The following is a 27,018-nucleotide window of genomic DNA, read 5'->3' as shown; positions in this document are numbered from 1 at the left end:
ATTTTTATGATAAGAAAACCCCTCGGGAACTGCGCCTGTCTTAGGTTGGGTCAACTCACCCCCACCTTCTAGGCCCGTCATGGGATAAGGCAGCAGCAAGGGCAGCCCTCCTGTCTTAGGCTCCGATGGAGATAGTGTCCTCTTACCCATCATTGACTGTCCAGTTCAGCACACAGGGGAGGTGGTCTTATTAAGGTAAATAAGACTCACCATTTTCAGTCATCTCAAGGCGGTGATAATGAACCTGTATAGGTTTGGCCTGGAAGGCCTCAATTTGTTGTCTGACAAATGCCATAAGCTTATTAAGGATTATAGGCCCGAGAGTGAGGAAAAGTAGAAGGGTGAGTAAAGGACCAAGGAATGGCAGGAGATAGGGGAGAAGTCCATCGAGTCCAGTCCATAGTGGATTGGCGGCCAGGCCTTTTCTGCGCTTTTCTAGTTCTTCTTGCAAAGTTTTTATCTTATCTCTGACGATTCCGGATTTGTTGGCGTAAAAAAACAGCACTTTTCCTGTAAAGCCAAACATATCCCTCCCTGTTCTGCCGTTAACAAATCTAGACCTCTTCTATTTTGGAGAACTACTTCAGCTAACGAGTCTACTTGGTCTTATAAATCTTGTATAGTACTGGATAAGGTCTGTACATCTGAGATTAATTGATTGGATAATTTAGTATATTGGGTTAGTGAGACTCCTAGGCCTGTGGCTCCTGTAGTAAAAGCAGTGGTGATTCCTAGTCTAGCCAACAAGGGAATAAATTGTATGGCTCGTTTCGGTCTATAAATAAAATGTTCAATAGCAGGGATGGGGATAGGTTCATCTCCAGGGATGATATCAATGTCGGGGAGAAGAGTGGCCAGAACACAAAGCCCTGTCCAATTTGTAGGTAGATACGTATATGCCATGTTGTTTCCACAAACGAAAACCGAGCCATTTATAGCACACAAAGGGTTGGTGGCATTGATTATGGAAGTACAGTTGCCAAACACAACATAGCCTAAATCAATTTCTTTAGTGTTATTATATGATGGTGAAAAGAGGCAAGAGGAATTAGAAAACGTCATCGGTTGAACTAAGGGGGGGGGGGTAATAGGACAGGAATTATTTACTAAGGATTCATTTGAGTAATTGACATAGGGCAATGAAAGGTTAGGTATGGCTAGAGGAATAGGGGGGCCCATTTTAAGACAAAGCCAACAATCGTGGGCCAGGCTTGTATTGGACATTTGAAGTAAATTGTAAGTAGCATTGAGGATATCAAAGCTTTGGGCATCGAGCCTAAAATTATCTCTAAGCTCAGGCAAGGCTAAAGGGTGATATTGAAGTTCAGGATAAGAAGCTTTATGAATTTCTTCTAATTTTTTCTGGACGGTTTTAATTCTTGTAATATCTAATGGGCCTCCTCCATCAGAAATGTGAATGGGGGCGGTAGTGCTCCAACAAACAGGCTTTCCTTTTTGGCCGTTACAAGGAGATTGTACAAGTTTATTAGTGGATCCTAATACTTGTACGTCATTGATGCCTCCAGTTTGTGTTTTTAATAACGTGGCCGTATAATATGTTCTATTGCCTGATTTGCATTGTTGATAGGAGGTATAACAGGAACTATGTACAGAAGATTGGAAAGAGCTACAAGGGCATTCTAGGAGCGGCCCGCTAGGTGAGGTATCTCTTGGGGTAGACTTACATTTCCATAACTGGTTTGGCATTAGGTAAGCTGTCTTGCCCGTGCAGGTCACCTGGGTGATTCTATCTGACGGAGGTTCAGATATTTGTCCCCCTCTGCAGTCACAAGGCTGGCCGTATTGTTTTCGTAATAATTCTTTTGCCTTACGAGGGTCACCAAAACCTGCATAGACTGTCACTATGTTATATAGAGCGATTATTCTCCAAAGGAATTTCATGTTAGGCTTCATTTTCTGAAAAACAAGAAGGAAATAACTTCTCAGGGAGATTTATCTTCCCTGGACTGACAATGGTTATGATTTATTTGTCTTACCAATCTTTCAGGCAGCCATCTGGCTGCATCATTTTTTTGTGAGAAGATGCATACTGAGCCTCTTCCCCAAATTAAAACTGGATCGGGGCCATGCCATGAACTATCAAGTGGATCTTTCCATTTTACCATTGCAAACTGTTTTTGAGATTCAGGATGCCAGAAACGGTCGGCAGCCGATTTTCCATGACTGTCCAAATTTAAAAAATTAAGAATAAACAGGGCATGATTGAGTATGTTTCTGGGGGTACCCTTCACGGGGTACCAGCTCCCCCCTTTTAATTTTGTGATAATAGTTTTTAATGACAGATGAGCTCTTTCTACTATACCTTGTCCTTGGGGATTATAGGGAATGCCTGTGGTATGTTTAATTTGTAGGGTATTACAAAATTGTAAGAAGGTTTTGGATATATAACCGGGGCCATTATCTGTTTTGATTTGTTTGGGTATTCCTAAAATAGAAAAGCAATGCAATAAATGAGCTATGACATGTTTGGTGGCCTCTCCTGTTTGGAGAGTTGCACAGATGGATCCACTATAGGTGTCTATGCATACATGGATATATTTTAGCTGACCGAATTCTAAGTGGTGAGTAACGTCCATTTGCCAAATTTCGTTGGGGATGAGTCCTCGGGGGTTAACTCCTAGATGGGGAACAGGTAAATATGTTATGCAGTTGGCGCATTGTTTAACTATTTGTCGAGCTTGTTCTCTGGTAAGTTTAAACGTAAGTCTTAAGGTTTGGGCGTTTAAATGATGTAAGGCATGTGCTTTTTGCGCTTGTTGCAAATTGTCTGTAGTGACTGTGGCTATGGTTTTTGTTGCCGTGTCAGCTGTTGCGTTACCTTGTGTTAGAGGTCCCGGTAATCCTGAATGTGCTCTAATATGCCCAAGAAAAAAGGGAGTAGTCCTTTTTCGGATAAGTTGTTGACATTGTAAAAATAGGTTAGCTGTGTCTGAAATATGTTTAATTTGAGACACGGTCTCTAAGAGGGGTATTGAATGAGCCAGGTAGGCGCTGTCTGTGTAAATGTTAAGTGGCTGACAAGGAAAAGCTGATAGTGCTGCAATTATAGCTTGCAATTCGACCAGCTGAGCTGATGTATAAGTGGTCTGGAATTTAACGACTACATTATTGTAAGTGTAAGCGGCAAGTCCTGTGGAAGATCCATCAGTGAAAATTAGTAATGCGTCATTGAGAGGTTCTTTACTGGTAATATGGGGAAATACAAACGCATGAAGTTTGCAAAATTGAATAAGTTTGTTAGGTGGGTAATGGTTGTCAATCGCGCCAGTATAAGAAGCGCAAGCAATTGGCCAGGCTTCCGTATTTTGTAACAGCCAATGGATGCGTGATTGAGTGTAGGGCTGTATAATGGTAGAGGGTTCTATTCCAAAGTATTTTCTACTGTTTTCTCTTCCCAAGATAATTAGATCAGCTATGGCATCATAATAAGGCAACAAAACCTTTTTAGGGGAGGAGGGCAGGTGTACCCACATAATGGGATTGTTCTGCCAAAATAGGCCAGTAGGGGTTATTGTTGTGTTAAAAATAAGGAATATTAATGGCTGAGAATAATCAATACTGGTAACAAATTGTGTTGCAATGGCATGTTCTACCTGTTGGAGTGTTATTAATGCTTCTTTAGTAATGGACCTGGGGGATTTTGGATTAGAGTCTCCTTTTAATATATCGAAAAGAGGTTTTAACTCTCCTGTAGTGAGCTTTAAGTACGGTCAAAGCCAATTTATGTCTCCCAGTAATTTTTGGAAATCATTTAAAGTTTTTAAATGATCATGACGTATAACGGCCTTTTGATTAATGATTTTGGGTCCATTAATTTGGAAACCAAGATAAGTGTATGGATCTTGTAATTGTACTTTTTCTGGGGCTATTTGTAGTCCGGCTGCTGTTAACTCTTGTTTGAGTTGGGCGAAGCACTGTAAGACTTGTTCGCCAATTTCTCCTGCTATTAAAATATCATCCATATAATGTATAATATACATTTGTGCCCATGTTTTTCTGACTGGCTCTATAGCGGCAGCTACATATTTTTGACACAAGGTAGGACTATTGGCCATACCTTGAGGTAAGACTTTCCATTGATAGCGCTTCATTGGTTGTTTAAAATTTGTAGATGGAAGACTAAAGGCAAATCTTTTTTGGTCAGCAGGATGAAGGGGAATTGTAAAAAAGCAATCTTTAAGGTCAATAACGATTTTAAAATATTTTTGAGGAATCGCAACCGGTGAAGGCAATCCTGGTTGTAAGGCACCCATAAGGATCATAGTGATATTTACTGCTCTTAAATCTTGTAAGAGTCTCCATTTACCAGACTTCTTTTTAATAACAAAAATAGGTGTATTCCAAGGGGAATTACTTTCCTCAATATGTCCTGCTGCTAGTTGTTCCTGCACTAACTGTTGGGCAGCACTTAGTTTATCATTGAGTAAAGGCCACTGATCAACCCAAACGGGCTCATCTGACTTCCAAGTAATGGGGTCAGCGCACCTTTGGGGTGCAGGTATGTCAGTGGCCTGAGCTAAAAATTTCCAAACCCCTTTTTATCAAGTTGTCCTGAAACCAGTATAGGCTGTGGGATACCGTTCTCTCCTTTTCCAAGACCTTTACCAGGGGTGTATCCTTGAGTTAACATCTGTGCAGTAACTATATCATTTGGACTACACATTATAATTTTCATTTGAGAGAGCAGATCTCGCCCCCAAAGGTTAACAGGTAGGTAAGGGATGACAAATGGCTTAATGAGGCCTGAATTGTTTTCTTTATCTGTCCATGTTAGGTATTTAGAACTTTGTTTAGGATTACTGCTTTGTCCAATTCCTCTCAAGTGAGTTAAAGTTTCTGTAGTAGGCCAATGAGAGGGCCAATCTTCCTGTTTAATGATAGTTACATCAGCCCCTGTGTCTATTAGTCCAGTGAATGCCTTCCCGTCTAACCATAAGGTTAGAGAGGGTTTTTGATTTGTAATTGGTTGCACCCAATATATATCTGATGATCCGAAACCTTTTATATTTCTATTAGAGTATTGGATATTATTATCTGTTTTAACCAAAGGTAGCAGGAGTAACTGAGCTATTCTAACTCCTTGAGGGACAGTAATAATACTATCAATAGCTCTGGCCATAATTTTAATTTCTCCTTCAAAATCATTATCGATAACTCCAGGGAGGACTTGTAAACCTCTCATGGTGACACTACTTCTTCCTAAAAGTAGCCCAAAAGTGTTAGGTGGTAAGGGTCCATATATTCCGGTATTTAAGGTTTGTGGTCCCATTTCAGGTGTTAGTATTGTGTGGGAGGTGGAACTGAGGTCCAATCCTGCACTTCCTGGGGTTGCTCTACTAAGTTTTGAAATGGATTGCTGTTGCTGGCTGGAACAAAGCTGACTGCCCCATATGCTTGTTTCGGGGCCTGAGGCTAGCCCCTCATCCCGTTTCCCTGCCTGGGGGGTAAAGGATTTCCTTGACTGTCAGTTTTAGATTTACATTCGTTTGCCCAGTGCCTTCCTCTTTTACACCTTGGGCAAAGGCCTGGGATTTTTGCTTCTGGACTCTTATTTTGGTTTTCACAGCAATCTTTTGCAAAGTGTCCCCTTTTACCGCATCTAAAACATCCCCCTTTATCTTTACCTTTGTTAATGAGGAAATCTCTTACTGTTTGGCCGCTAAAAGCGGCGGCCATTGCTAGGCCTTGTTGATATGAGGGCCCAATATCTGAACAAAGGCGAATGTATCCTGTTAAATCTGTTTTCTTTTGATAAGGTCTGATTGCCGCTTGGCAGGCGGGGTTAGCATTTTCATAAGCTAACTGTTTAACATAATCTACACCCGTTTCTGCATTTCCAAAGATTCTACCTGCCGTGGTCATAAGTCTATGCACAAAGTCTGAAAATGGCTCATCGGGTCCTTGTTTAACCGCTGTGAGCGAGGCCCCTGGATCTCCTTTAACGGGAAGTTTTCTCCAGGCTTTTGTAGCAGCAGCCTGGATTTGTGAGAACAGTCCAGGGTCATATTGCATTTGGGCCTGAGTGTCTGCATAATTACCTGAACCAGTTAACATACCAAAATCCCAACCGTTTCCTGCCTGTTGATTTCTTTTAGCTGTATCTCTGCAATTTTCAAAGAACTCTGACTTCCAAATTAAGTGGTCTCCCCCAGAAGGAACTGCCCTGACTAAGGTATTCCAGTCTGTAGGAGTGAGCCAATTCTCAGCTACAGATTCCACTATAGCAAGAGTATATGGAGCAGTAGCCCCATACTGAGAGGCAGCAGTCTTTAGCTCTTTTATAATAGTAAAATCAAATCCAGTATGATGCCTCCAAGCCTGTCCCTGTTCATCTATGGTTTCCGTGACCGGAAAAACGTCTTTGGGGGAGGAGTCTTCTCTATGTCGGCTAGCAACTAACCCCCCTCTTGGAACGTGTTGTCCAGGCCGCTGAAGTGGGCGCAAGGAACCCTCCATAGCGTCTGAGTTAGGTATTTTTTCATTTCCTGTTTTTAGCTTTTGGAGCCTAATTATCAATGATTGATGTAACTCTTCAAGTTTAATCTGTTCTTCTAGTTGAGCAATTTTTTGCTTTAATTCCTCTTTAGGATCTATTGCTGCCATAACAATGGGCGCAGAAGCCTCATTATGTGTCTTATTATATGGGGGTGGGTATGAAGTAAAGGGAGGCAAATCAGGGTTGTGATATTTAGCCGCCTCTTCCTCTAAATCATCCCAATTTATATCCAATTGATTAGGCTTATTAATTTCCTCCTCCTTTTGAAGCATCTGTAAAATTGGGTATTTTTTTGGTTTGCTTTCGTGTGGTATTTCTTTATCTGTTACAGAAGGAGACTTGATTTCCTCATGATCACTTTCGAGGGAAATGAGATCCTCCTCCGTATCTTGCGGAGGCTTTGCGAGGTTAGAGCGGGAGCTAACCTTTAAAATATGCTCTGTCTGAGCGACCGCAGCCATGACTTGCGGATTGGCCTCCTTCTTATCTATTAAATCTCTAATGAGGTTCCAATAAGAGAAGGCGGTTACAGGAATTTTTTCTGGCCCAAAAGTATAATAGTCCTGCAAACAATCCCCTACTCTACGCCATCTTTTAATATCAATAGTTCCTTCCTGTGGGAACCAAGGGCAAGTGTCTTTTACAAAATCAAAAAATTTAAACAAATCATTACCTTTAACCTTTACTCCTCGTATCTTTAAAGCCTCTTTTAATTGTCCTACATATATTTGATGTTGGCTTAATTCTTGTCCCATTTCGGACGCGTCACTTACCTTCGATTCTGACGCGGCAGGTTCCCGCGGTGATCGGAAAAGTTTGACTCCTTTTGTCTTCGTTAGCGGTCGACCGTCCTTTGGCGTCCTCTTCCTCACGGAGTCCCTCGTTTCCAGGTCCCTGTTCGGGCGCCATGTATCCCAGCCCACGGGATAGTCAGAGCAGGCCCTGGAGGAGGGGGTGGGAATTTGGGGAACAAGAGACACGAGAAATGGAGACAAGACAGTGCTCTGATCAAGTCTCGTTTAATGGCGGTAATGCACTGCCTTATATACACTTGGAAGGGAAGGGGTTGGGCTAAGGCGGAAATGATCTCATTGCCGAAGGCGTGGCCAGGTTAGTTTCGGTTTCTCCGGTCGGAGGTCATGTTGCGCTTGCGCTGTTAAGTAACAACTAAGTAACAATTTTCGCGAGCGCGGGAAAAGTGAGTGAAGAAGAAGCAGGAAGAGCGCCATCTTTAATGAGGTATTAGTACAGGGGAAAAAAGGCAAAGATAGGGAGAAGGTGTGGGGTGGAAATGAATATAGCTCAGGCGTTTAATCCTTAATTATTATTCGCTATGGCCGGGGCGTGCAGCTCCGGACATCCCTAGATCTGCTAAACTAAACAGGCATCACTGAAAAACTATACTACGGAAAACACACAATGCTAACCACAGTATTTTCAAGAGTCAGCACTACACCTAGGCAATCTTGTACCTATCTCTGTTAAACGCAGGGTTTGAACACGGAACAACAAAGAAAGTAGTACCTGCACCACACACTTCTTTTTTTTTTTGAGACGGAGTCTCGCTCTGTAGCCCAGGCTGGAGTGCAGTGGCCGGATCTCAGCTCACTGCAAGCTCCGCCTCCTGGGTTCACGCCATTCTCCGGCCTCAGCCTCCTGAGTAGCTGGGACTACAGGCGCCCGCCACCTCACCCGGCTAGTTTTTTGTATTTCTTAGTGGAGACGGGGTTTCACCGTGTTAGCCAGGATGGTCTCGATCTCCTGACCTCGTGATCTGCCCATCTCGGCCTCCCAAAGTGCTGGGATTACAGGCTTGAGCCACCGCACCTGGCCTTGTTTTTTTTTTTTTTTTTTTTTGAGATGGAGTCTGGCTCTGTCACCCAGGCTGGAGTGCAGTGGCGTGATCTCGGCTCACTGCAAACTCTGCCTCCCAGGTTCACGCCATTCTCCTGCTCCTGCCTCAGCCTCCCGAGTAGCTGGGACTGCAGGCATCTGCCACCACACCTGGCTAATTTTTTGTATTTTTTTAGTAGAGATGGGGTTTCACCGGGCTAGCCAGGGTGGTCTCGATCTCCTGACCTCATGATCTGCCAGCCTCGGCCTCCCAAAGTGCTGGGATTACAGGCGTGAGCCACCGCACCCAGCCACCACACACTTCTTTTTTTTTTTTTTTTTTTTTTTTTGAGACGGAGTCTCGCTCTGTCGCCCAGCCTGGAGTGCAGTGGCCGGATCTCGGCTCACTGCAAGCTCTGCCTCCCAGGTTTACGCCATTCTCCTGCCTCAGCCTCCCGAGTAGCTGGGACTACAGACGCTCGCCACCTCGCCCGGCTATTTTTTTGTATTTTTTTACTAGAGATGGGGTTTCACCGGGTTAGCCAGGATGGTCTCGATCTCCTGACCTCGTGATCCGCCCGTCTCGGCCTCCCAAAGTGCTGGGATTACAGGCTTGAGCCACCGTGCCCGGCCCACACACTTCTTAAAACAGGGTTTCGGCTGGGTATGGTGGCTCATGCCTGTAATGCCAGCAATTTGGGAGGCTGAGGCGGGCAGATCACCTGAGGTCAGGAGCTCGACACCAGCCCGGCTAACATGGTGAAACCCCGTCTCTACTAAAAATACAAAAATTAGGTGGGCATGGTGGCAGATGCCTGTAATCTCAGCTACTCGGGAGGCTGAGGCAGGAGGATTGCTTGAACCTGGGAGGCAGAGGTTGCAGTGAGCTGAGACCACACCATCGCACCCCAGCCTGGGCGACAAGAGCAAAACTCCGTCTCAAAAAAAAAAAGAAAAAAACCAGGGTTTCATAGGGAAAACACTATGCTAAGTCACTCACAAACCTATTTCTAATAAACACAGATGATGAACATGTATTAAAGAAAGCTATATTAGATGAACCACACCCTGCTAAACACATTGATTCTCAAAGATAATGTGAGGCTCACTCACTCATGGTAGACCTGTTAAACTTAACATTTAAATATGTATCACAGTAGATGGTAGTACATGAACCTCATGCTTCTGAATGCAGTGCTTCACAGAGGTAGCATTATTCTCAATCACTCACGCATGTGCCTCACTTCAATACGGAGCAAATATGTATCAGTGAACAGTGTGCCACGTGCGCTATACACGGCTAAACACAGTGGCTCAGACAGTAACACAGTGTGTGGTCGTTCACCGACAGAATGGGAAGGAGGAATGTGTCCCACTCTCAGCTGCTGTGTTATTTCATACAAGGTGAGTGACTAAGTTCATTCATGAACCCGGCTCTCTTCAACACAGGAATTAAACATGTCTATGGGACACAGCACACAGTGTGATTTGTGTCTGCATCTCCCTCGTGCATGTTGTGTATTTCATATAATGTGGGTACAAAATGTGACTTTGGTCTTCACCCCCATCAGCTATCATCTGTCACAGGCTACATAGTGACATAATACAACTCAGTTCTGCATCCGCCCTCTGCTATCATATGGTATCATGTGTGACAATGTGCCCCGAGGTGAGTAATGACTATCCCCTCACCTGCTGTATGATGTCATAGTGACATTTGTGACTCACATACACTGTGAATCAGGCCTGCATCTCTTCTGTCAGTTGTTGTATGATACTGTATGTGCCATAGTGACATAATGCAACTGAGGTCTGGGCTCCTTGATGTCATATAATATCATAAGTGACATGGTGACATGGTGTGAACAGGGCTGCCTCCCCCTCTTGGGTTATCATTGGCTATCATATAGGACATAGTGATACAAAGTGACAAGTACATGTCCCCCTCAAGTGTTAAATACCATATGTGACATACAGTAAGGTGAGTCTGAGTCCCTCTCTTGGTTGTCCTAGATTATTATTATTATTTTATTTTATTTTATTTTTTGAGCTACAGTATCACTCTGTCCTCCAGGCTGGAGTGCAGTGGTGCAATCTCAGCTCACTGCACCCTCCGCCTCCTGGGTTCAAGCGATTCTCCTGCCTCAGCCTCCTGAGTAGCGGGGACCACAGGTGTGCACCACCTCACCCAGCTAATTTTGTATTTTTAGTTACATAGTGACAAATATGACTGAGGTCTGCCTGCGCTCTCAGCTGATGCTGGCGCCTTTATTGCCTAGGCGTGTAACGCTCCTCAGTTCTGCATCCTATCTCCTGTCACGCACTCTCACATGCTATGTAGGATGAGGACACAGCTGACACACTTAGTCACTGCACCTTGTATGATATAATACAACAGCTGAGCGAGTGGGACACATGCCTCGCTCTCATTCTGTCAGTGTAACAGCATATAGCAGCTGAGAACGGGGTACATCCCTGACTCACATGATGTCACAATGTCACATATGATATCATAAGTCATCCAGTGGCCCAGGCATGGTGGCTCACACCTATAATCCCCACGCTTTGGGAGTCTGAGGTGGGTAGATCGCTTGAGCTCAGGAGTTCAAGACCCGCCTGGGCAACATGGTGAAACCCTGTTTCTACTAAAAATACAAAAATTAGCCAGGCGTGGTGGTGTGTGTCTGCATTCCCAGCTACTCAGGAGGCTGAGGTGGGAGGATGACTTGAACCGAGGAAGCAGAGGCTACGGTGAGCCGAGATTGTGCTACTACACTCCAGCCTGGGCAACAAAGCTAGACCCTGCCTCAAAAATAAGAAAATTAAAATAAGTCATCCAGTGATATAATGTGACTCACATCTGCAGGCCATCTCTTGGTTGCCATATGATATTGTCAACCTTACATAGCAAGTTTCAGGAAATATGGTGAAATGTAGAGTTTATTTGAGCACAAACCTTGGCGACAGCCACCCAGGAACACAGATTCCAAAGAATGGAATTCAAGTGCCCCAAAGTGGAGAAGTTTTGGGGCTCATTTACATAAATGAGGTTTGGGAAGCTTAGCAGGGTTTCAACATTCCCTCAAGGCTAGCATGCAGTTACAGTAATCTGATCAGTCAAGGCAGTATTCCTGTATGGGAAAGGCATATTGAACATTTCACGGCCGGGCGCAGTGGCTCACGCCTGTAATCCCAGCACTCTGGGAGGCCGAGGCGGGCGGATCACAAGGTCAGGAGATCGAGACCATCCTGGCTAACATGGTGAAACTCCGTCTCTACTAAAAATACAAAAAATTAGCTGGGCGTGATGGCAGGCGCCTGTAGTCCCAGCTACTTGGGAGGCTGAGGCAGGAGAATGGTGTGAACCCAGGGGGCGGAACATGTAGTGAGCCAAGATCACGCCACCGCACTCCAGCCTGGGCGACAGAGCAAGACTCCGTTTCAAAAAAAAAAAAACCCACAATGAAGATGTGAAACGTGGTCTTTTGTACCGTCTTGTCTGAGTTAGGTACAGGACAATAAAGGACAATAAAATATGACGAAGACCAGTGACTAGGAGGGGAGGCCTGGTCTCTGGTTTCTCCTGGTCATTTACAGAACATGAACAGTGAGGAAGAGAGAATGTATGATCCGAGAAGCTGAAGTTGCAGCTACCCGCTTACGTGGCTCAGATCAGTCACATCTCTCTCAAGGCTCAAAGTGTCTGGGGGGTCCCAGCAGCTTTTACATTTTATCTGCTTTCACAACAGGTATGCTATATAGCAGTGTAATGTGTCTCAGGTCTGTGTCCCTAGTTTTGACTATTTGTAATGCCACGTGTCACATAGTGTCATAATTGAGCCCGGCTCCTGTGTGTGATTTGTTAGTCCTGACCACAGGCAATAACAAAGGCTTTACGTGGTGGGGCTGACAGGAGAAACCCCCTCCCACACCAGGCTTGGTGCACAGCCAGTGCACAGCAGGCCCGGGCCGAGCACAAAGGCCACACGCACGGCCTGCTGGATGGTTTCTAGGCTTATTGGCTGAATTGCCACGCAAAAGTGGCTGCCTTTTAGAAGATCTTATGTAATGAGCTGAGCAAGGTCTCCGGGTGAGGCGTGAGCTGCCGCCAATACTTGAGCAAGCAAATCAGAATTCGAGTATCGGTGCCTCCTCTTTGTTCACTGGAGGTTTCTCTCCAGTGAGCTCAGAGATCGTTCATCAGCCCCCATGGTCCTGCGATGGTTGATTTTATGTTGACCATCCTGGCTGGGCCACGGCGTGCCCAGACTGCACACTGTTCCACGTGTGCCCGTGAGGGCATTTCCAGGTACACTTAGCTTGTGAGCCAGTGGGTAAAGCAGACGGCCCTCCCCAGTGTGATGGGCATCACCCAATCCACTGAGGGCCTGAGTGGAACAAAGGCTGGGGAAGGAGAATTCACTTCCCTTTTCCCTCCCTCACTACTGGGGCTGGACATCTCATCTCATTTTCTCCTGCCCTCAGACTGGCATTTCCACATCTGCTCCCCTGGTTCTCAGGCCTGGGGAGGGAGGTGTGAAGGTGTTGGATGGGGGCAGCCACCAGTCAGAGCAGCACAGGCCTCAGGAGGGGTCTAGGACTCCAGGCCTCTGACAGTGCCCAGAAAACACCAAGGGAGACAGGGATCTTTATTTTTATTTACTTTTTTTTTTTTTTTTTTTACGGAGTTTAATTCTTGTCATCCAGGCTGGAGTGCAATGGCATGATCTCAGCTCACTGCAACCTCTGCCTTCTGGGTTCAAGCAATTCTCCTGCCTAAGCCTCCCGAGTAGCTGGGATTACAGGCATCCGCCACCACACCAGGCTAATTTTTGTACTTTTAGTAGAGACAGGGCTTCACCATGTTGGCCAGGCTGGTCTCAAACTCGTAACCTCAGGGGATCCACCCATCTTGGCCTCCCAAAGTGCTGGGATTACAGGCATGAGCTGCCGCGCCTGGCCGAGATGGAGATCTTTAAATGTGTGATCTTTCTGTGGCCTGGGAGGGAGAGAACCTCCCTTGTGGGCAGATCACCGATCTCTTTGGGAATACCCTGGTGTCACAGACAGGCCCACAGGGTCCTCCAGCCTAGTCTGGATCTTCCATTGTGGTCCTTTTCTCTGCCTTACACAGAAGGGCATTTCCCTTGGCCTGGGTCTAGTCTTCCACTCCAGGAGCTTGTTGCCAGGAACTGAAGAGTTTCCCAAAGGCTGACTATGGGGCCAAGAGAAGATTCATGTTCCCCAACAGCCTGGAGGTACTGATAGAACAAACTCGTCAATCTCACCCTCGTGACTGTGATGGGTTCAATTTCATCTCCCCTTCCAATTCATATGTTGAAGTCCTGACCTCCAGTTATCTCAGAAGGTGGCTGTATTTGGAGATAGGCTCTTTACAGAAGTAATTACGTTAAATGAGCTCATGGTCATTGGGGCGAACCCTAATCCCACTCTATAACTGGTGTCTTTATCAGAGTAAACTTGGAAACAGACTGTTAAATCAAGTGTAGTCTAAAACTAACTCCTTACATATTTTAAGATCAGCCTAAAGATTTCTCTGCACGTTGTAAACTATAACCTAAATGGAACTGTAAGCAGACTCTAGCCTACTTTTGTGCCAATCACTAAGTTTTGGCCAATTAAATATGTCTAACTGTCCAAACTGTGTAGAAATAAGGCAAATGCCGAGCCGTAGCCAATCCGGCTGTGTCTGTCCCTCACTTCTGTTTTCTGTAGGTCACTCTCCTTTTTCTGTCCATAAATCTTTCACTACGTGCCTGCGCTGGAGTCTCTGAGCCTACTCTGGCTTGGGAGGCTGCCAACTCATGAATTGTTCTTTGCTCAAACTCTTTTAAATGTAATCTGGCTGAAATTTATCTCTTAACAAGACACACAGAGGGAAGACATTGTGAAGACACAGGGAAACGTCAGCCATTGACAAACCAAGGAGAGTCCTAGAACAGATCCTTCCCTTACAGCCCTCAGAAGGAACTGTGAGCCCAGAAGTATCTGAGACAGGTCTCAATCCAGTTAGAAAGTCCATTTTGCCAAGGTTAAGGATACACCTATGACACAGCCTCAGGAGGTCCTGATAACACATGCCCAAGGTGGTCGGGTACAGCTTGCTTTTATACTTTTTAGGGAGACATGAGACATCAATCAGTACAGATAAGATTTACAATCGGCTGGGTCTGGAAGGGCGGAGCAACTCAAAGCAGGGGGCTTTGGGGTCATATGTAGATTTAAAGGTTTTCTGATTGGCAATTAGTTGAAAGAGTTAAGTTATTATCTAAAGACCTGGAATCAATAGAAAGGAATGTCTGGGTTACGATGATGAAGGATTATGGAGAGCAAAGTTTTATGCAGATGAAGCCTCCAGATAGCAGGCTTCAGAGACAGTAGACTGTAAATGTTTCTGATCAGACTTAAGGTCTATATTAATGTTAATGCTGGTCAGCTTTTCCTGAATTCCAAAAGGGAGGAGGGTAAAACGAGACATGTCCAACCTCTGCTTCTCATCACTGCCTGAACTAGCTTTTCAGGCTAACTCTGGAATGCCTTTGGCCAAGAGAAGGGGTCTTAGAATTTTATTTTTGGTTTACAGAACCACCCCTACTAATAACTTGATCTCAGCCCTCTGGCCATCAGAACTGTAAGAAAACACATTCCTGTTGGCCGTGTCTGTGGTCCTTTGTTATGGTAGCCCATAGACACACACACAGTGACATCTCATCATCTGGGCAGGCATGTTTTCCATTCTAAACCGCGGCTGGGTTTATAGTGGCCTGGGAAGATACAGCTGCCCCTCGTATTGTCCATGGCGCTAAGCAGATGAGGAAACAAATCTGGGCAGGTCGGTTCCCTTGTGGAGCTGAAGACCCTTTACACAAGTCCTGGTGGGTCTTTGCAAGTTTTTCCTCACGCTCACATCACTGGCACAGTGGTCATGGCCTGGCCAGCTTGGGACATGGGGGTGGCCATTGGGCACCTGAGTGACATTCACTCCTTCTCATCCTGCATGTGCCAGCCAGAGGACCAGCCCCCTGGAGTCTCACTGGGCTTTTGCCCAAGCCCGTCGGCAACATTCCTCTTCTCATTGGCTCTAAGGGCAAACCTCAGAACGTGCATGTATTACTGACTGCCCATGGGGTCTAAGGAGAATTCTATCCATGTTCACAACCCACCAGGCAGAAGGAAGCAATCTCACTTTCCCAGTGGCGCAGACGATGAGCAGCAACTGTGGACGGCTTTCCTGAGCTTTCTGGGTCTTCTCTGCATTATCTCTAACTAGCCATCAGTGTGACTCATTGGAGGTCTCTGGCACAGCAAAGATCCCTCCGCCCCTCATCACCAAACACTTCAGCAACCAGGCCCATGCTGCCACCAGGGCTCTGCTTCCGACCTAGCTGGTTGGTCTGCAGGGTCTCACCTGTCGTTTTTCCAAAGAGCACTATGATGGGATCAATCTCCAAGAGAGGAGATGAAAGATCCAACAGCATGGATCTGTCCGAGGCATGTGACCTCTTTTCTGCAAAACAAACACACCTACTTTTACAGGAGTTGCCGATTTGGCATGAGGAACCTAAAGTTCTTTTTTTTTTCTGAGACGGAGTCTCGCTGTGTCCCCCAGGCTGGAGTACAGTGGCATGATCTCAACTCACTGCAAGCTCTGCCTCCTAGGTTCACGCCATTCCCCTGCCTCAGCCTCCCGAGTAGCTGGGACTACAGGCAGCTGCCACCATGCCTGACTAAATTTTTTGTATTTTTAGTAGAGATGGGGTTTCATCATGTTAGCCAGGATGGTCTCGATCTCCTGACCTCGTGATCCGCCCGTCTCAGCCTCCCAAAGTACTGGGATTACAGGCGTGAACCACTGCTCCGGGCCTAAAGTTCTTTACTTTGTAATAAGACAGAGAAGGCCAGGCGTGGTGGCTTAAGCCTGTAATCCCAGCACTATGGGAGGCTGAGATCACAAGGTCAGGAGTTCAAGACCAGCCTGACCAACATGGTGAAACCCCATCTCTACTAAAAATACAAAAAAATTAGCCGGGCACGGTGGTGTGCGCCTGTAATCCCGGCAACTCAGGAGGCCAAGGCAGGAGAACTGCTTGAACCCGGGAGGCGGAGGTTGCAGTGAGCTGAGATCACGCCATTGCATCCCAGCCTGGGCAACACAGCGAGCCTCTGTCCCAAAAAAAAAAAGACAGAGGTTGCTCTCTGACTGCCTGAGGGATTCAGGGCTGAGTCCACCAACATTGTTTCATGAAACTCTCCTGGGTCAGCCAGCGGAGGCGTCATGTACACAGTCAGCACTCCACAGCTCCTCACTTCCTGAGCATCTACAGCGCAAACCGACACCCACCACACTCACAGAGCACCTGCCGCATGCCAACCCGAGCCTCCCTCACAGGTCGCTTTCATCTCTTTTTCTCTCTTCACTGCAAGGTTTGTGCCCAAATGCAATTAGGCACTTTTTTTTTTTTTTTTTTTTTTTTACAGAAACAGGAACTAAAGAGTTTTAACTGGGCACCACTATAGCAGTGGCTGTTGACCATCGTCTCCTGGCTGGAACCAGGGAATCCTGTCTTTCAGGGAGGAGCAACGCAGCAGCAGGCATGCCTTCTCAGCCCCAGCTGACTCACTCTGGGGTGGATGGATGGATTTACTTACTTATTTATTATTTGGTTCTTGCTCTGTCACCCAGGCTGGAGTACAGTGATGCAATCTCGGCTCACTGCAGCCTGGACCTCCCGGGCTCAAGCGATCCCACCTCAGCCTCCCAAGTAGCTGGGACTTCAGGCACATGCCACTACGCCAGCTAATTTTTTAAACGTTTTGTAGAGACAGGCTCTCGCCCTGTTGCCCAGGCTGGTCTTGAACTCCTGGCCTCAAGCCGTCTGCCCACCTTGGCCTCCCAATAGTGCTGGGATTACAGGTGTGAGTCGCCACACTCAGCCCACTCGGTTTTGAGTGGCCATTTGCTTTGACTCAGCAAACACTTCTGATGGTAACAAAGCATCAACTGGGTGGCTGGTTTCAATCCTACTCTTGCACCCAACACCGCAACATTTTATCTACCTGGAGCAAATGCTCTGGGGTCCTGAGGAGCTGGCCACACTGCCCATTTTGCTGGTGGGACAGTGGGAGGCCCTGCCCTCCTCCCATCCCACACCACTTAGGCAAAAGCTGTGCCCAGGAAATGTCACCCGTAACTGGTCTGCACAGACCCTGTCTTCCAAAAGGGTGCTGTGCCTCCACCAGACCCCACGGGCAGTACATTGGTCAAGCACACACAAGACACGCCAAGGCCAAGGCCTGACTGATTGGACAGTAAAGACACAATGAGCCCCTCTCATTCGGAGCTGATTACTCACAGAGTGAAAATAAGAGAAGCCTGAGATGGCAGCTCCCTGCCATCCTGGTGCCACACACTAAAAAGGACAGCACCGAAACAAAAGGGGTCAGAGAGCACGCGCTGTGGGACACCCACTGCGGAGCAGCCCCTGGAGACTGCGCCGGGCCGCATCCTCATCTGTGGCTCTGTTGTGGGGGCCGGGGGCAGGCAGCCTCCCCCTCACCAGGGCTGGCGAGGCAGGCAGTGAGGAGCAGTCTCGGGAGACAGAGGGAGTGAGCGGTGGCCTGGGTGCAGCCTGATGTTCTGGGAGGAGCAGGCTTAGGTCAGCTGCTGTGCGCACCTCTGCGTGGCCTGTGGGGATCCTGCAATGGCTCAGGGCCCCACGGCAGAGCTGTCTCTCCGCCCACACAATGGACACACAACCTGACACACGGAAACTCACAGAGACACAGAAAGGCACATGTGACACTCAAAGACAGACCCACACAAAACACGCAGCAAAGCCTTTTGCCACACGTGCACACACACATACACACAGGTGCCCATCCCTTCAAACCTTGGTGTTTGCCCAGACACACCTGTGTCAGAGACGGGACCTGCAGCTCCCCAACACACACCAGTCACCCCACACTAACCCAAGGTGTCACCAGCCAGTCTGGAGGACTTGGGAGGCCAAATGGAGGTGGACAGTGGCCGCAGAGCAAAGGCCTTCGGTGGATAGCACCCGACATGAAGAGCCATGGCGCCCACCGTGTCCACACACAGGGACACACACGTCTGTGCACCAGCTCCCCCATTCCTACACACGCATCACCCATCCCTGGGGCTCTGGAGGATGAGACCCCTCCCTAAAGACCCACAGGTGGCCCAGGAGTCCTCATGCCTGAGTGACCCACTGCTCATGTCCATGAAAAAGAAAAGGAACTTTTTATTAGCACCACGCTCTAACCAACTGAGCTAACCGGCCAGTTGTTAGAAAAGGAACTTTTTATCTGAGGAATGGGAGCCCCCTTTAATTATCTGGCTCACAGAGGCACTGGAATGAAACAGCAGTCACATCCCACTCCCACTTGAGCTAAAGACCTCTTGAAGCCACATCCTTTGTGAGTTCCAAACACGCCAAGTAGACATAAAAAGCCATGCGCTGGACACCATAACCCTGTAGTCCAACACTGTATAGCCAGTCACTAAGGTTCTCTCTGGAAAGCAGTCAGAAATCCTGCTTGATATCAGCCCACTCCCTGTCCCCTTCAGTCTTTAAAAACTTGCTTGTGATAAGGCTGAAGGAAGCACTCCCAGGGCAACTTGGTGTGTCCTGGGCAGCTCTCTCAGCCTTGGCCCAGACAAACTCTCTATATGAACTGTGGTTCAGTTTCTTTCTTTAGGTTGACATCCACATTAGGGGAGCAGTGTTGCTGGGCTGGGGAAGCTGGTTCAGGTCAGATGTTGCACCAAGGGTGGGAGAAGGGGCGTTCCTGCATCAGCACCCGGACGAGGCAGAGCAGCAGGTGTCCAAACCCAGGCCTGGCTTGCTCCTGCTGTGGCTCACAGCCCCCACCCCACCTGGCAGACTGTGGAGCTGAAAACAGCGTTGCCCAGCTGGCCACAGCATGTATCATCATCACATGGCGCTGCCCTATATACCCCAGTCTTCACACAGATACTCTTCATGGACTGGGGGACTGAGGGCAGGGACACTGGTGAAACAGGCAGGCGTCTTCACGCAGGTGCTTATCCCACTGACGACCTCCGGGGGAGGTTAACAGTGACCGACCAGGCCCAGCCCCAGCTGGCTCCTGGCCACTCACTGCAGGCTCAGCTCCCACAGTCTCCACTCCCACCTCCAGCTCCTGCCATTCCGAGGGACCTGGAGGCCAGGGTGCCCTGCGCATGAGCAGCTCTGGGTTGTGGCCCGCCCTCCACGGCAGTGGCCTGAGCGCTTGTCATTATTCACTTTATTAACTCCTGGTTTCTGGCTGGAAGGGATCACACAGACATGGCATGCAGCGGAGCCAATCCTGCCAGGGACTGAGGAAACAGATCCTGGAGAAAACCAGAGACTTTGCTGGCGCTTCAGGGGGACCCCAGTTGGCTCAACGTCCCCTCTCCCCCATAGCCAATCACTAACCAATGTTCTCTCTGGAAACCAGTCATAATTCCTAACCTAGTGAAAGCAGGGTCATCTCACACAGCCCAGCCACCCCGCAGGCAGCTAAAGAATGCCTGGTGAAACGCCAAGTCTGAGCGTGTCTGTGTCCCCAAGCCTTTCCGTGCCGCCTGCTGCTCTTCGGACAAGCCTCCAGCAGCCTCTGTAATGAGCAGCCCCCGCCCTTGTTTCCTGCGCTGGCTTCCGCAGCCTGGCCACACCGGTCCTCTCCTCCCTCCACCTGACCTGATACTGGCAGAACCTTTGCAGGAGCCTTTCCTCCACCCGAGCCCCTCCTATTAAAGCCTGTTCCTAGCCGGTTCAGCCCCAGCCACCAGAAGCCCCCCAGCCCCGGCCCAGCAGCTGGCCTGGGAACAGGGAAAGCGCAGTCTGGGCTCACAGTTCGCGCTGGGGGGCCGGGCAGCCTGGGGCGTCCATGCAGGCCCAAATGGGGACTCCGGCTCCAACCGTCCTGGCCCAGAGGCTCTAGGGTGGTCCTGTCTGTCTCACCCCGGGGGCGGGGAGGAAGCAGACACCCCAGCGCCACTGTTCGGCCGCGGATGGTGCCTTAGACCCAGGTCCTGTGGGCTCTGGCCGGAGCCCCCCACTCTGGGGGAAGGCCGGTGACTGGGAGGAGTCCGCCTCGCAGGCGCGCCCGTGCGGAGCCGGGACCTCAGCCCGCACTGACTCAGGGAGGGGTGGGATTCTCCATGGTCCTGCGATATCCAGGCGGCGGAATCTCGCCTCTAGGGTCGCGCGGCAGCAGGCAGGTGCGAGGCTGGGCTGAGCGAAACCCTCCTAGGAGCCTCCGCGGAGGGGCGGGGCCCCTCTCCTCCCGAATGACGCAGGGGGTGGGGCGCGGGGCGGGGCACGCGGCCGAGCGCGCCGCGCTCGGGACTGTCGTAAGAGGGGCGGGGCGCGCTGTGTTCGGAACTGTCGTAAAAGGGGCGGTCGCGCCGCGCTCGGGATGACGTGAAGCTGGGGGCGCTGTCGCTGTTGCCGGCGGCTAGCGGGCGTTCGCGCCATGGAGCGTTATGCGGGCGCCTTGGAGGAGGTGGCGGACGGTGCCCGGCAGCAGGAGCGACACTACCAGCTGCTGTCCGCGCTGCAGAGCCTTGTGAAGGAGTTGCCCAGGTACGCGGGCGGGCGGGCGGCGGCCTGCCGAGGCGGTGTCGGGTCCCTCCAGGGCTCACCGCGCCCCCCTACCCCGCAGCTCCTTCCAGCAGCGCCTGTCCTACACCACGCTCAGCGACCTGGCCCTGGCGCTTCTCGACGGCACCGTGTTCGAAATCGTGCAGGGGCTACTGGAGATCCAGCACCTCACTGAAAAGAGCCTGTACAACCAGCGCCTGCGCCTGCAGAACGAGCACCGAGGTGCGCGGGGGCAGCGGGACAAGGTGCCTCCTCCTTGGGGTCGGCGCCTCCCGGCAGCTCTTGGTATCTGTGCAGATCGGCTCCTTCCCTGGGAGGGTTCGGAAAAGGTCCCCGAGATTGACAAAACCCATGGGCGCGGAGACTGAGACAGTGCCTTTTTAGTGACCAGTGGGTCCAACGAGTTTTGTTTTCAGTTGCTGCAGCCCCCACTTCTTAGCAGAAACTCCTTGCTCGGGCTTCCCCCCCTATGCCCCAGCCCCTTCCAGGCGGGACGGCCCTAGGCCTCGGTGCCTGATTGGCCTACAGGCAGACTCTGGTGGTGGCTCTGACTGGTTGCCCTTCGTAATTGGAGGTCTGTTGACAGCTGTGCAGCGAGCGCCCTTCAGGGTCAGTTCTCTCTCAGACCTCGCAGGGCCTCGTTCCAGTTGCACATCAAATTCCTAAGCACTGTCTCCTGTGGCGCCCTCGCAAACCCGAAGAGCTTCCCACTTGAGCCGCATGCTTGGTGCACTTGGGAGTTCTTTCCTGCGAATTATATAGGCCAGGTGCCCCTGCACCATCAGATTTCAACCTTCGCTATTTTATTTTTCCCAAACTTCTTTTAAAAGTTGAAACATTTAGAAAAGCTGAAAAGATAGTCTACTGCGTGCGCTTGTGCTCGCCGCTGAAAGTTCAGTAGTGAACGTTCTGCTCTAGTGTTTGATATCCCAAAATGCGTGCATGTGACAGCATAGCGGTTCACCTAGAGTCTTCAGCGTTCCTGGAGACCAAGATTTTCAACCCAGCAATGTTGACATTTGTGGCTGGGTAAGTCTATGGTGAGATGCTGTCTTGCGCATTGCAGGATGGCAGGGGTACCCTCCCTAGTCCGGAAAACCAAGAATGCCTCCAGACAACCGAGGGATGGGGTCAACCTTGGCCTCGGATTGGGAGCAAGTTCTCTAGAACAAGAGCGGTCTCCTACACAGCTGCCGAGGGTAGCCCCCAGAGAAATTAACTGTTCCGGGTGACTGCTGACTTTCAGTGCACGGCCACATCATGCTACCTAACTTGTGGCAAATTGTTGATTTATATAAGGATCCAGTCCAAGTTCATATACGACAGTTGGCTACTTTGGTCTCTTTGCTTCTGGAACAGTCCCCAGCATTTATTGTGACATTGACTTTGTGTAGAGTCCAGGGCAAATGCCCTGCTGTGGATCTATCAGGCTGCTTCCTCGTGCATTTAACCTGCTTCTCCACTCTCTGGGTTTCCTGTACACTGGACTGCTGGTAGAAGCCTGATTAGAAGCAGGTTTAATGTGGCAAAAATTCCTCCTAGCGGAGCAAGGCGCCCTTCCCCAGAAGGCAGGCGCTGTCCATCTGCTCCATGATTCGTGTTTCTATCAAGAATGGATGTTGGCCGGGCGCGGTGGCTCAAGCCTGTAATTCCAGCACTTTGGGAGGCCGAGACGGGCGGATCACGAGGTCAGGAGATCGAGACCATCCTGGCTCACACGGTGAAACCCCGTCTCTACTAAAAAATACAAAAAAACTAGCCGGGCGAGGTGGCGGGCGCCTGTAGTCCCAGCTACTCGGGAGGCTGAGGCAGGAGAATGGCGTGAACCCAGGAGGCGGAGCTTGCAGTGAGCCGAGATCGGGCCACTGCACTCCAGTATGGGCAAGAGTGCCAGATTCCGCCTCAAAAAAAAAAAAAAAAAAAAAAAAAAAAAAAAGAATGGATGTCGGATTTTGGTAGACCCGTTTGGCAGCTCTTGAGATGATCACGTGGTGAATCATTTTCTATGACTACAGTGAATTACAGTTACTTGAATTCCATCCTACTTGGTCGTGCTGTAGTATCCTCTTTATGTACGCTGGATTTGATTTGCTAAAATCTTGTTAAGAATTTTTTTGTCTATGTTCATGACAAAATGTGGTCTATAGTTTTCATGTAATATCTGGTTTGGGTATCAGGGTTTTTGCCAGCCTTATAGGATGAGTTTGGAAGTGTTCTCTCCTCTTCAGTTTTCCAGAAGAGTTTGTGTGTAATTGGCATTACTTCTTCCCCTAAATGTTTGGGCATTTGTCTTTTTAAAATTTTTTATTGAGCTGTAAGAGGCATACAGTTTAATCCCAAGGGCATGGCTCATTATTCCTTATTGCTCAGACTGTGCCATGTGTGGCCAGTGGGGGCGCTCCAGGCTCCTTTAGATGCTTCCCCGTCATTCTGTGAGTACTTCCTTGCTTTCTGGTTCAGGTACATGTTCATGCTCATCTTTTCTTGTTTTCTCCCTGTCTCAGTCCTGGAATCCGCCATTTTTCCATAGAGCTGTGGTTCCTTCTAGCAGGATGGGGAGTTTCAGTAACTGCCTGGGCCCAGTGCTGTTTGTGCTTCAGGTTTGGGCCAGGCCCTGGTTCCACCAGCAGCAGGCATGCCTGCATTGACTTTCTCTTCTCTTTTCTGATTTGGCAGGGGTGACTGGCTGCTCCTGCCTCCTTTGTGTTCCCTGGGCATGTCTAAGGCCAGGCCCTTTCTACACAGGCAGCCGGCGTGGCTCTCTTCTTCCCTTTTGGTTGCCTACCTAGTGGAATCTGGTAGTGGGCCTGGCACTTGTAGCAATGTTTGATCAGTAGAGTGAAGGAGATGACATTTCCCTGCTTCCCTGTGTTATGGAGATGTCTCGAGGGAGCTCTTGGTTTGAAACATATTTCATGTGATAAATGCCATCACTGAGGTGTGTACAGAATGCCAAGAAACAGGAGATCGGGGAAGGCTGTAGGCACAGTGGAAGCCAGGCTACCCGCAGGGGAGCCTCAGGGACCCTGGAGTTCCCTGGAAACTTGCCACCAGAGAAGAGCTGCAACATCAGGGCTCTTCCCAGGAACAGAGTGTTGGGTTTCACGTTTCTTGTGGCCAGGGACCCCTCCTTCCTGGGGAGCTGTAGCCATTTGGCACTTACTGCAGTGGCGCCAGCTGCGGGGTGCTGCATGTTCCATTTTTGCCATGATGGTTTATGTCCCATGATTGCTTCCTCTGTACATTCTCTTCAGACTAGAGTTTGCACACATCTGTGTTTGTGCACAGTTCAGCAGGGACCGTGGAGCTTTGATTGGTGGCCGAGGGTGAGCCCCTCAAAGCCACACAGACTCCCTGACCCAGAGCCGCACAGGCTTATGGCACCCCACAAATTTGGGCCTGCCAGGTCAGCTCACCCTTCTCGGTCTGACGCTGTGCAGGGGCTGGGAGCTGCAGATGGGGGAGGCGGCTGCCCACCCTGAAGGGTGGAGGGGCCGAGCACACCCCTGGTAGGCAGAGGCCCCACACTCAGGCTCAGCGACCCCGCTCCTCCTGCTCCTTTCCCATGCCTTTGTCTGAGGTGGTCTCCGAACTTGAGTAGATGTCCAGTGGCCTGTGGCCATGGGGGCCCTGAAGCCCTCAGACTGCAGCCTCCCTCCCACCCGCCTCCTCCAGCTGCCCTGGGTCTGCGGCTGCAGCTTTGGCCCCACCCCGCCAGTCTTCCCCACCCCACCCTCTTGCAGTCCACCTGTACCTTCTGGAGTCCCCTGGAGACTTGCCATTGGAGGGCCCGGCCCTGGGTGACAGTGGGGTGGGAGGATGGAGGAGGCCGGCGTCCCCAGTGCAGATACCCCTTTGGCCTGGCTGCTCCACTGGGCTGGCAAGGCAGGTGCCCATGGGTGAGGGCTGCTGCTGAGTCCCACCACCTGCTGACCGGCTCTCATCCCTCCCAGTGCTCAGGCAGGCGCTGCGGCAGAAGCACCAGGAAGCCCAGCAGGCCTGCCGGCCCCACAACCTGCCTGTGCTTCAGGCGGCTCAGCAGCAAGAACTACAGGTATGGGGGGCACAGGCAGGGTGGCCAGCCCAGGTCTCTTGTGGGCACCACCTGGCTCTGCTGACTGGGCTGTACTGAAGGGGTGTGGGGGCCTCAGGCGTGGGTGGCTACCCTGGGCCTGAGTGGGCCACTGGAGGCCTAGTGAGTCCCACCAGGTGGCTCCTCCCTGAGGGTGCCAGGTGTGCTGGGGCTGGGTGGAGGGTGAGGGCCCACCGTTGCTCCCCTGGATAGCAGCTCCTCGTGGGTTGGGGCCTCCGCAGAGCAGGTGGCCTTGAGGGGGTACAAGGGCAATGGTGGGGTGATGGGGCCAGCCAGGAAGGGGCCCATCCTTCTCCCAGGGAGCACAGGGACAACCAGAGACTGGCATGTAACCAACAAGCCATGGGGCAGGGTGTGCCTGCGGAGATGTGTGTGTGGTCCCAAGGCAGCCCCAAGTTAGGGCATTTGTGGAAGCCCCTTAGGGCCCCCTTCAGGAGTTCGCATGGCCGAGGAGAGGCCTGGGTGTGCTGAGGATGCATCGGTGGTATCAGAGCTGGTGCTGCTGGGGACGGCAGCAGGAGCATGTGTTTGAGCTGCCCTCCCCCTCCCGCCCCACCCCCCACGGCAGGCGGTGGAACACCGGATCCGTGAGGAGCAGCGGGCGATGGACCGGAAGATCGTCCTGGAGCTGGACCGGAAGGTGGCTGACCAGCAGAGCACACTGGAGAAGGCGGGGGTGGCTGGCTTCTATGTGACCACCAACCCACAGGTCAGTGCCTGGGCCTGCTCCGCCCTAGCCCGAGTGCCCCTGGGCCCCACAGACCCCATTCCATCTGGGGTTTCACCGCTGGTCCCTGGGGAGCCAGGCTCAGGGTATAGGGGGTGAAGTGGAAGGATTGAGACTCTGGAAAGGATTTCTCTGCCATTCCCAGCACGGAGGCCAGGCCCATTCCCTACAGGAGGGTGAGCCAGCCAGCCACGGGGCACTGCCCACCCTCCCCAGGCCTGCTGTGCCCCACAGGGCCCTCTTCTGCTCCCCTCCCACATGCCATTCCGAGTGGCCCTGCTGGGGGCAGAGGCTCAGATTCTACCCTGTCCTGGCAGGCCATGACCAGGCTTCACAGGATGGCCACCCTGTGGGCTCACTGCCTGGCACCCTTGGGCCGGGGTGAAAGGGGCCCGGGCGTCACTCTGGCCTTCACAGTGTCCCTCTGTATCCCAGGAGCTGATGCTGCAGATGAACCTGCTGGAACTCATCCGGAAGCTGCAGCAGAGGGACTGCCGGGCAGGGAAGGCAGCCCTGGGACTGGGAGGTCCTTGGCAGCCACCTGCTGCCCAGTGTGACCAGAAAGGCAGCCCTGTCCCACCATAGCCACAGGCAGCAGAAGTCTGGGCAGAGTTCATCTTCTGACCTTTGGCCACTGCCTTCCCAGCTGCCCACAGGGGTCCCCTGCTGAGGAGAGGCCGGGTGAACCCGGCTGCCTGTCCCCCTGCGTCTGGGACTTGCTGCCAAACGCTAGGTTGGTCTCATAAAAGGAAGGCCGGCCCAGCCTGCCGCTGTCTGCTTCAGGGCCCAGCAGAGAGTGAGGCCGGGGGTTCTCACACCTTCTCACTCCACGGGGCACATCCCAGCCTGCACCGCGGGCCACCCGAGTGCTTGTTCTGGTCTCAGCCGCTCCCTTGGCAGCTGCAGCCCCCATGCAGAAGAGGCTCCGAGGCCCAAGCTCTGTGTGACCCAGAGAAATAAAGATGCCTCAGTGTGGCCCGCGTGTGGCTTGTGTGACAGCTGCAGGTTCTGCCATAACCAGGGCCCCAGTAGGGCCCCCGCCTCTGCTGCAGCAGAGGCCTCTGCCTGGGGGCCCCTTCCTGGGCTGTGTGCCCAGCCCACCACCCCTCCCCCTGTACGGAGACTGGGACCCTCCAGCCTTTCCTGCCCCAGCGCTGGTCCCAGGATGCTGTCACTGCCATCTGCACGGGGCCCC

General features: G+C 50.6%; 2 protein-coding genes across 2 annotated transcripts in view; one reads left to right on the top strand and one right to left on the bottom strand.

Moving 5' to 3' along the window:
- The window catches only part of DGCR6 (DiGeorge syndrome critical region gene 6), a 341,424-nt gene extending 314,620 nt beyond the window's left edge, over positions 1-26,804 (top strand). Inside the window, exons 2-6 of the mRNA XM_050746325.1 lie at positions 20,790-20,985; positions 21,065-21,225; positions 24,957-25,057; positions 25,665-25,805; positions 26,259-26,804. Of these exons, the coding sequence (XP_050602282.1) occupies positions 20,876-20,985; positions 21,065-21,225; positions 24,957-25,057; positions 25,665-25,805; positions 26,259-26,408 (663 nt within the window). The 5' untranslated portion in view covers positions 20,790-20,875 and the 3' untranslated portion in view covers positions 26,409-26,804. The remainder of the gene's footprint in view (positions 1-20,789; positions 20,986-21,064; positions 21,226-24,956; positions 25,058-25,664; positions 25,806-26,258) is intronic.
- On the bottom strand, positions 501-7,870 carry LOC126929649 (syncytin-1-like). The gene is made up of 2 exons (XM_050746208.1): positions 7,291-7,870; positions 501-1,917 (listed from the first exon to the last, which is right to left on the bottom strand). The coding sequence occupies exon 2, from the start codon at positions 1,912-1,914 to the stop codon at positions 607-609; it is 1,308 nt and encodes a 435-aa protein (XP_050602165.1). The 5' UTR covers positions 1,915-1,917; positions 7,291-7,870; the 3' UTR covers positions 501-606.
- Positions 26,805-27,018: the final 214 nt, after the last annotated feature.

Source organism: Macaca thibetana, chromosome 10, assembly GCF_024542745.1.
Source record: "Macaca thibetana thibetana isolate TM-01 chromosome 10, ASM2454274v1, whole genome shotgun sequence".
NCBI lineage: Eukaryota > Metazoa > Chordata > Mammalia > Primates > Cercopithecidae > Macaca > Macaca thibetana.
The sequence above is the reverse complement of the archived record's forward strand: the minus strand, read 5'-3'. Positions and strand labels throughout refer to the sequence as shown.

Bases quoted from the DNA above. Each gene is read 5' to 3' on its own strand.
- LOC126929649 (XM_050746208.1), bottom strand. From the start codon at position 1,914: ATGAAGCCTAACATGAAATTCCTTTGGAGAATAATCGCTCTATATAAC.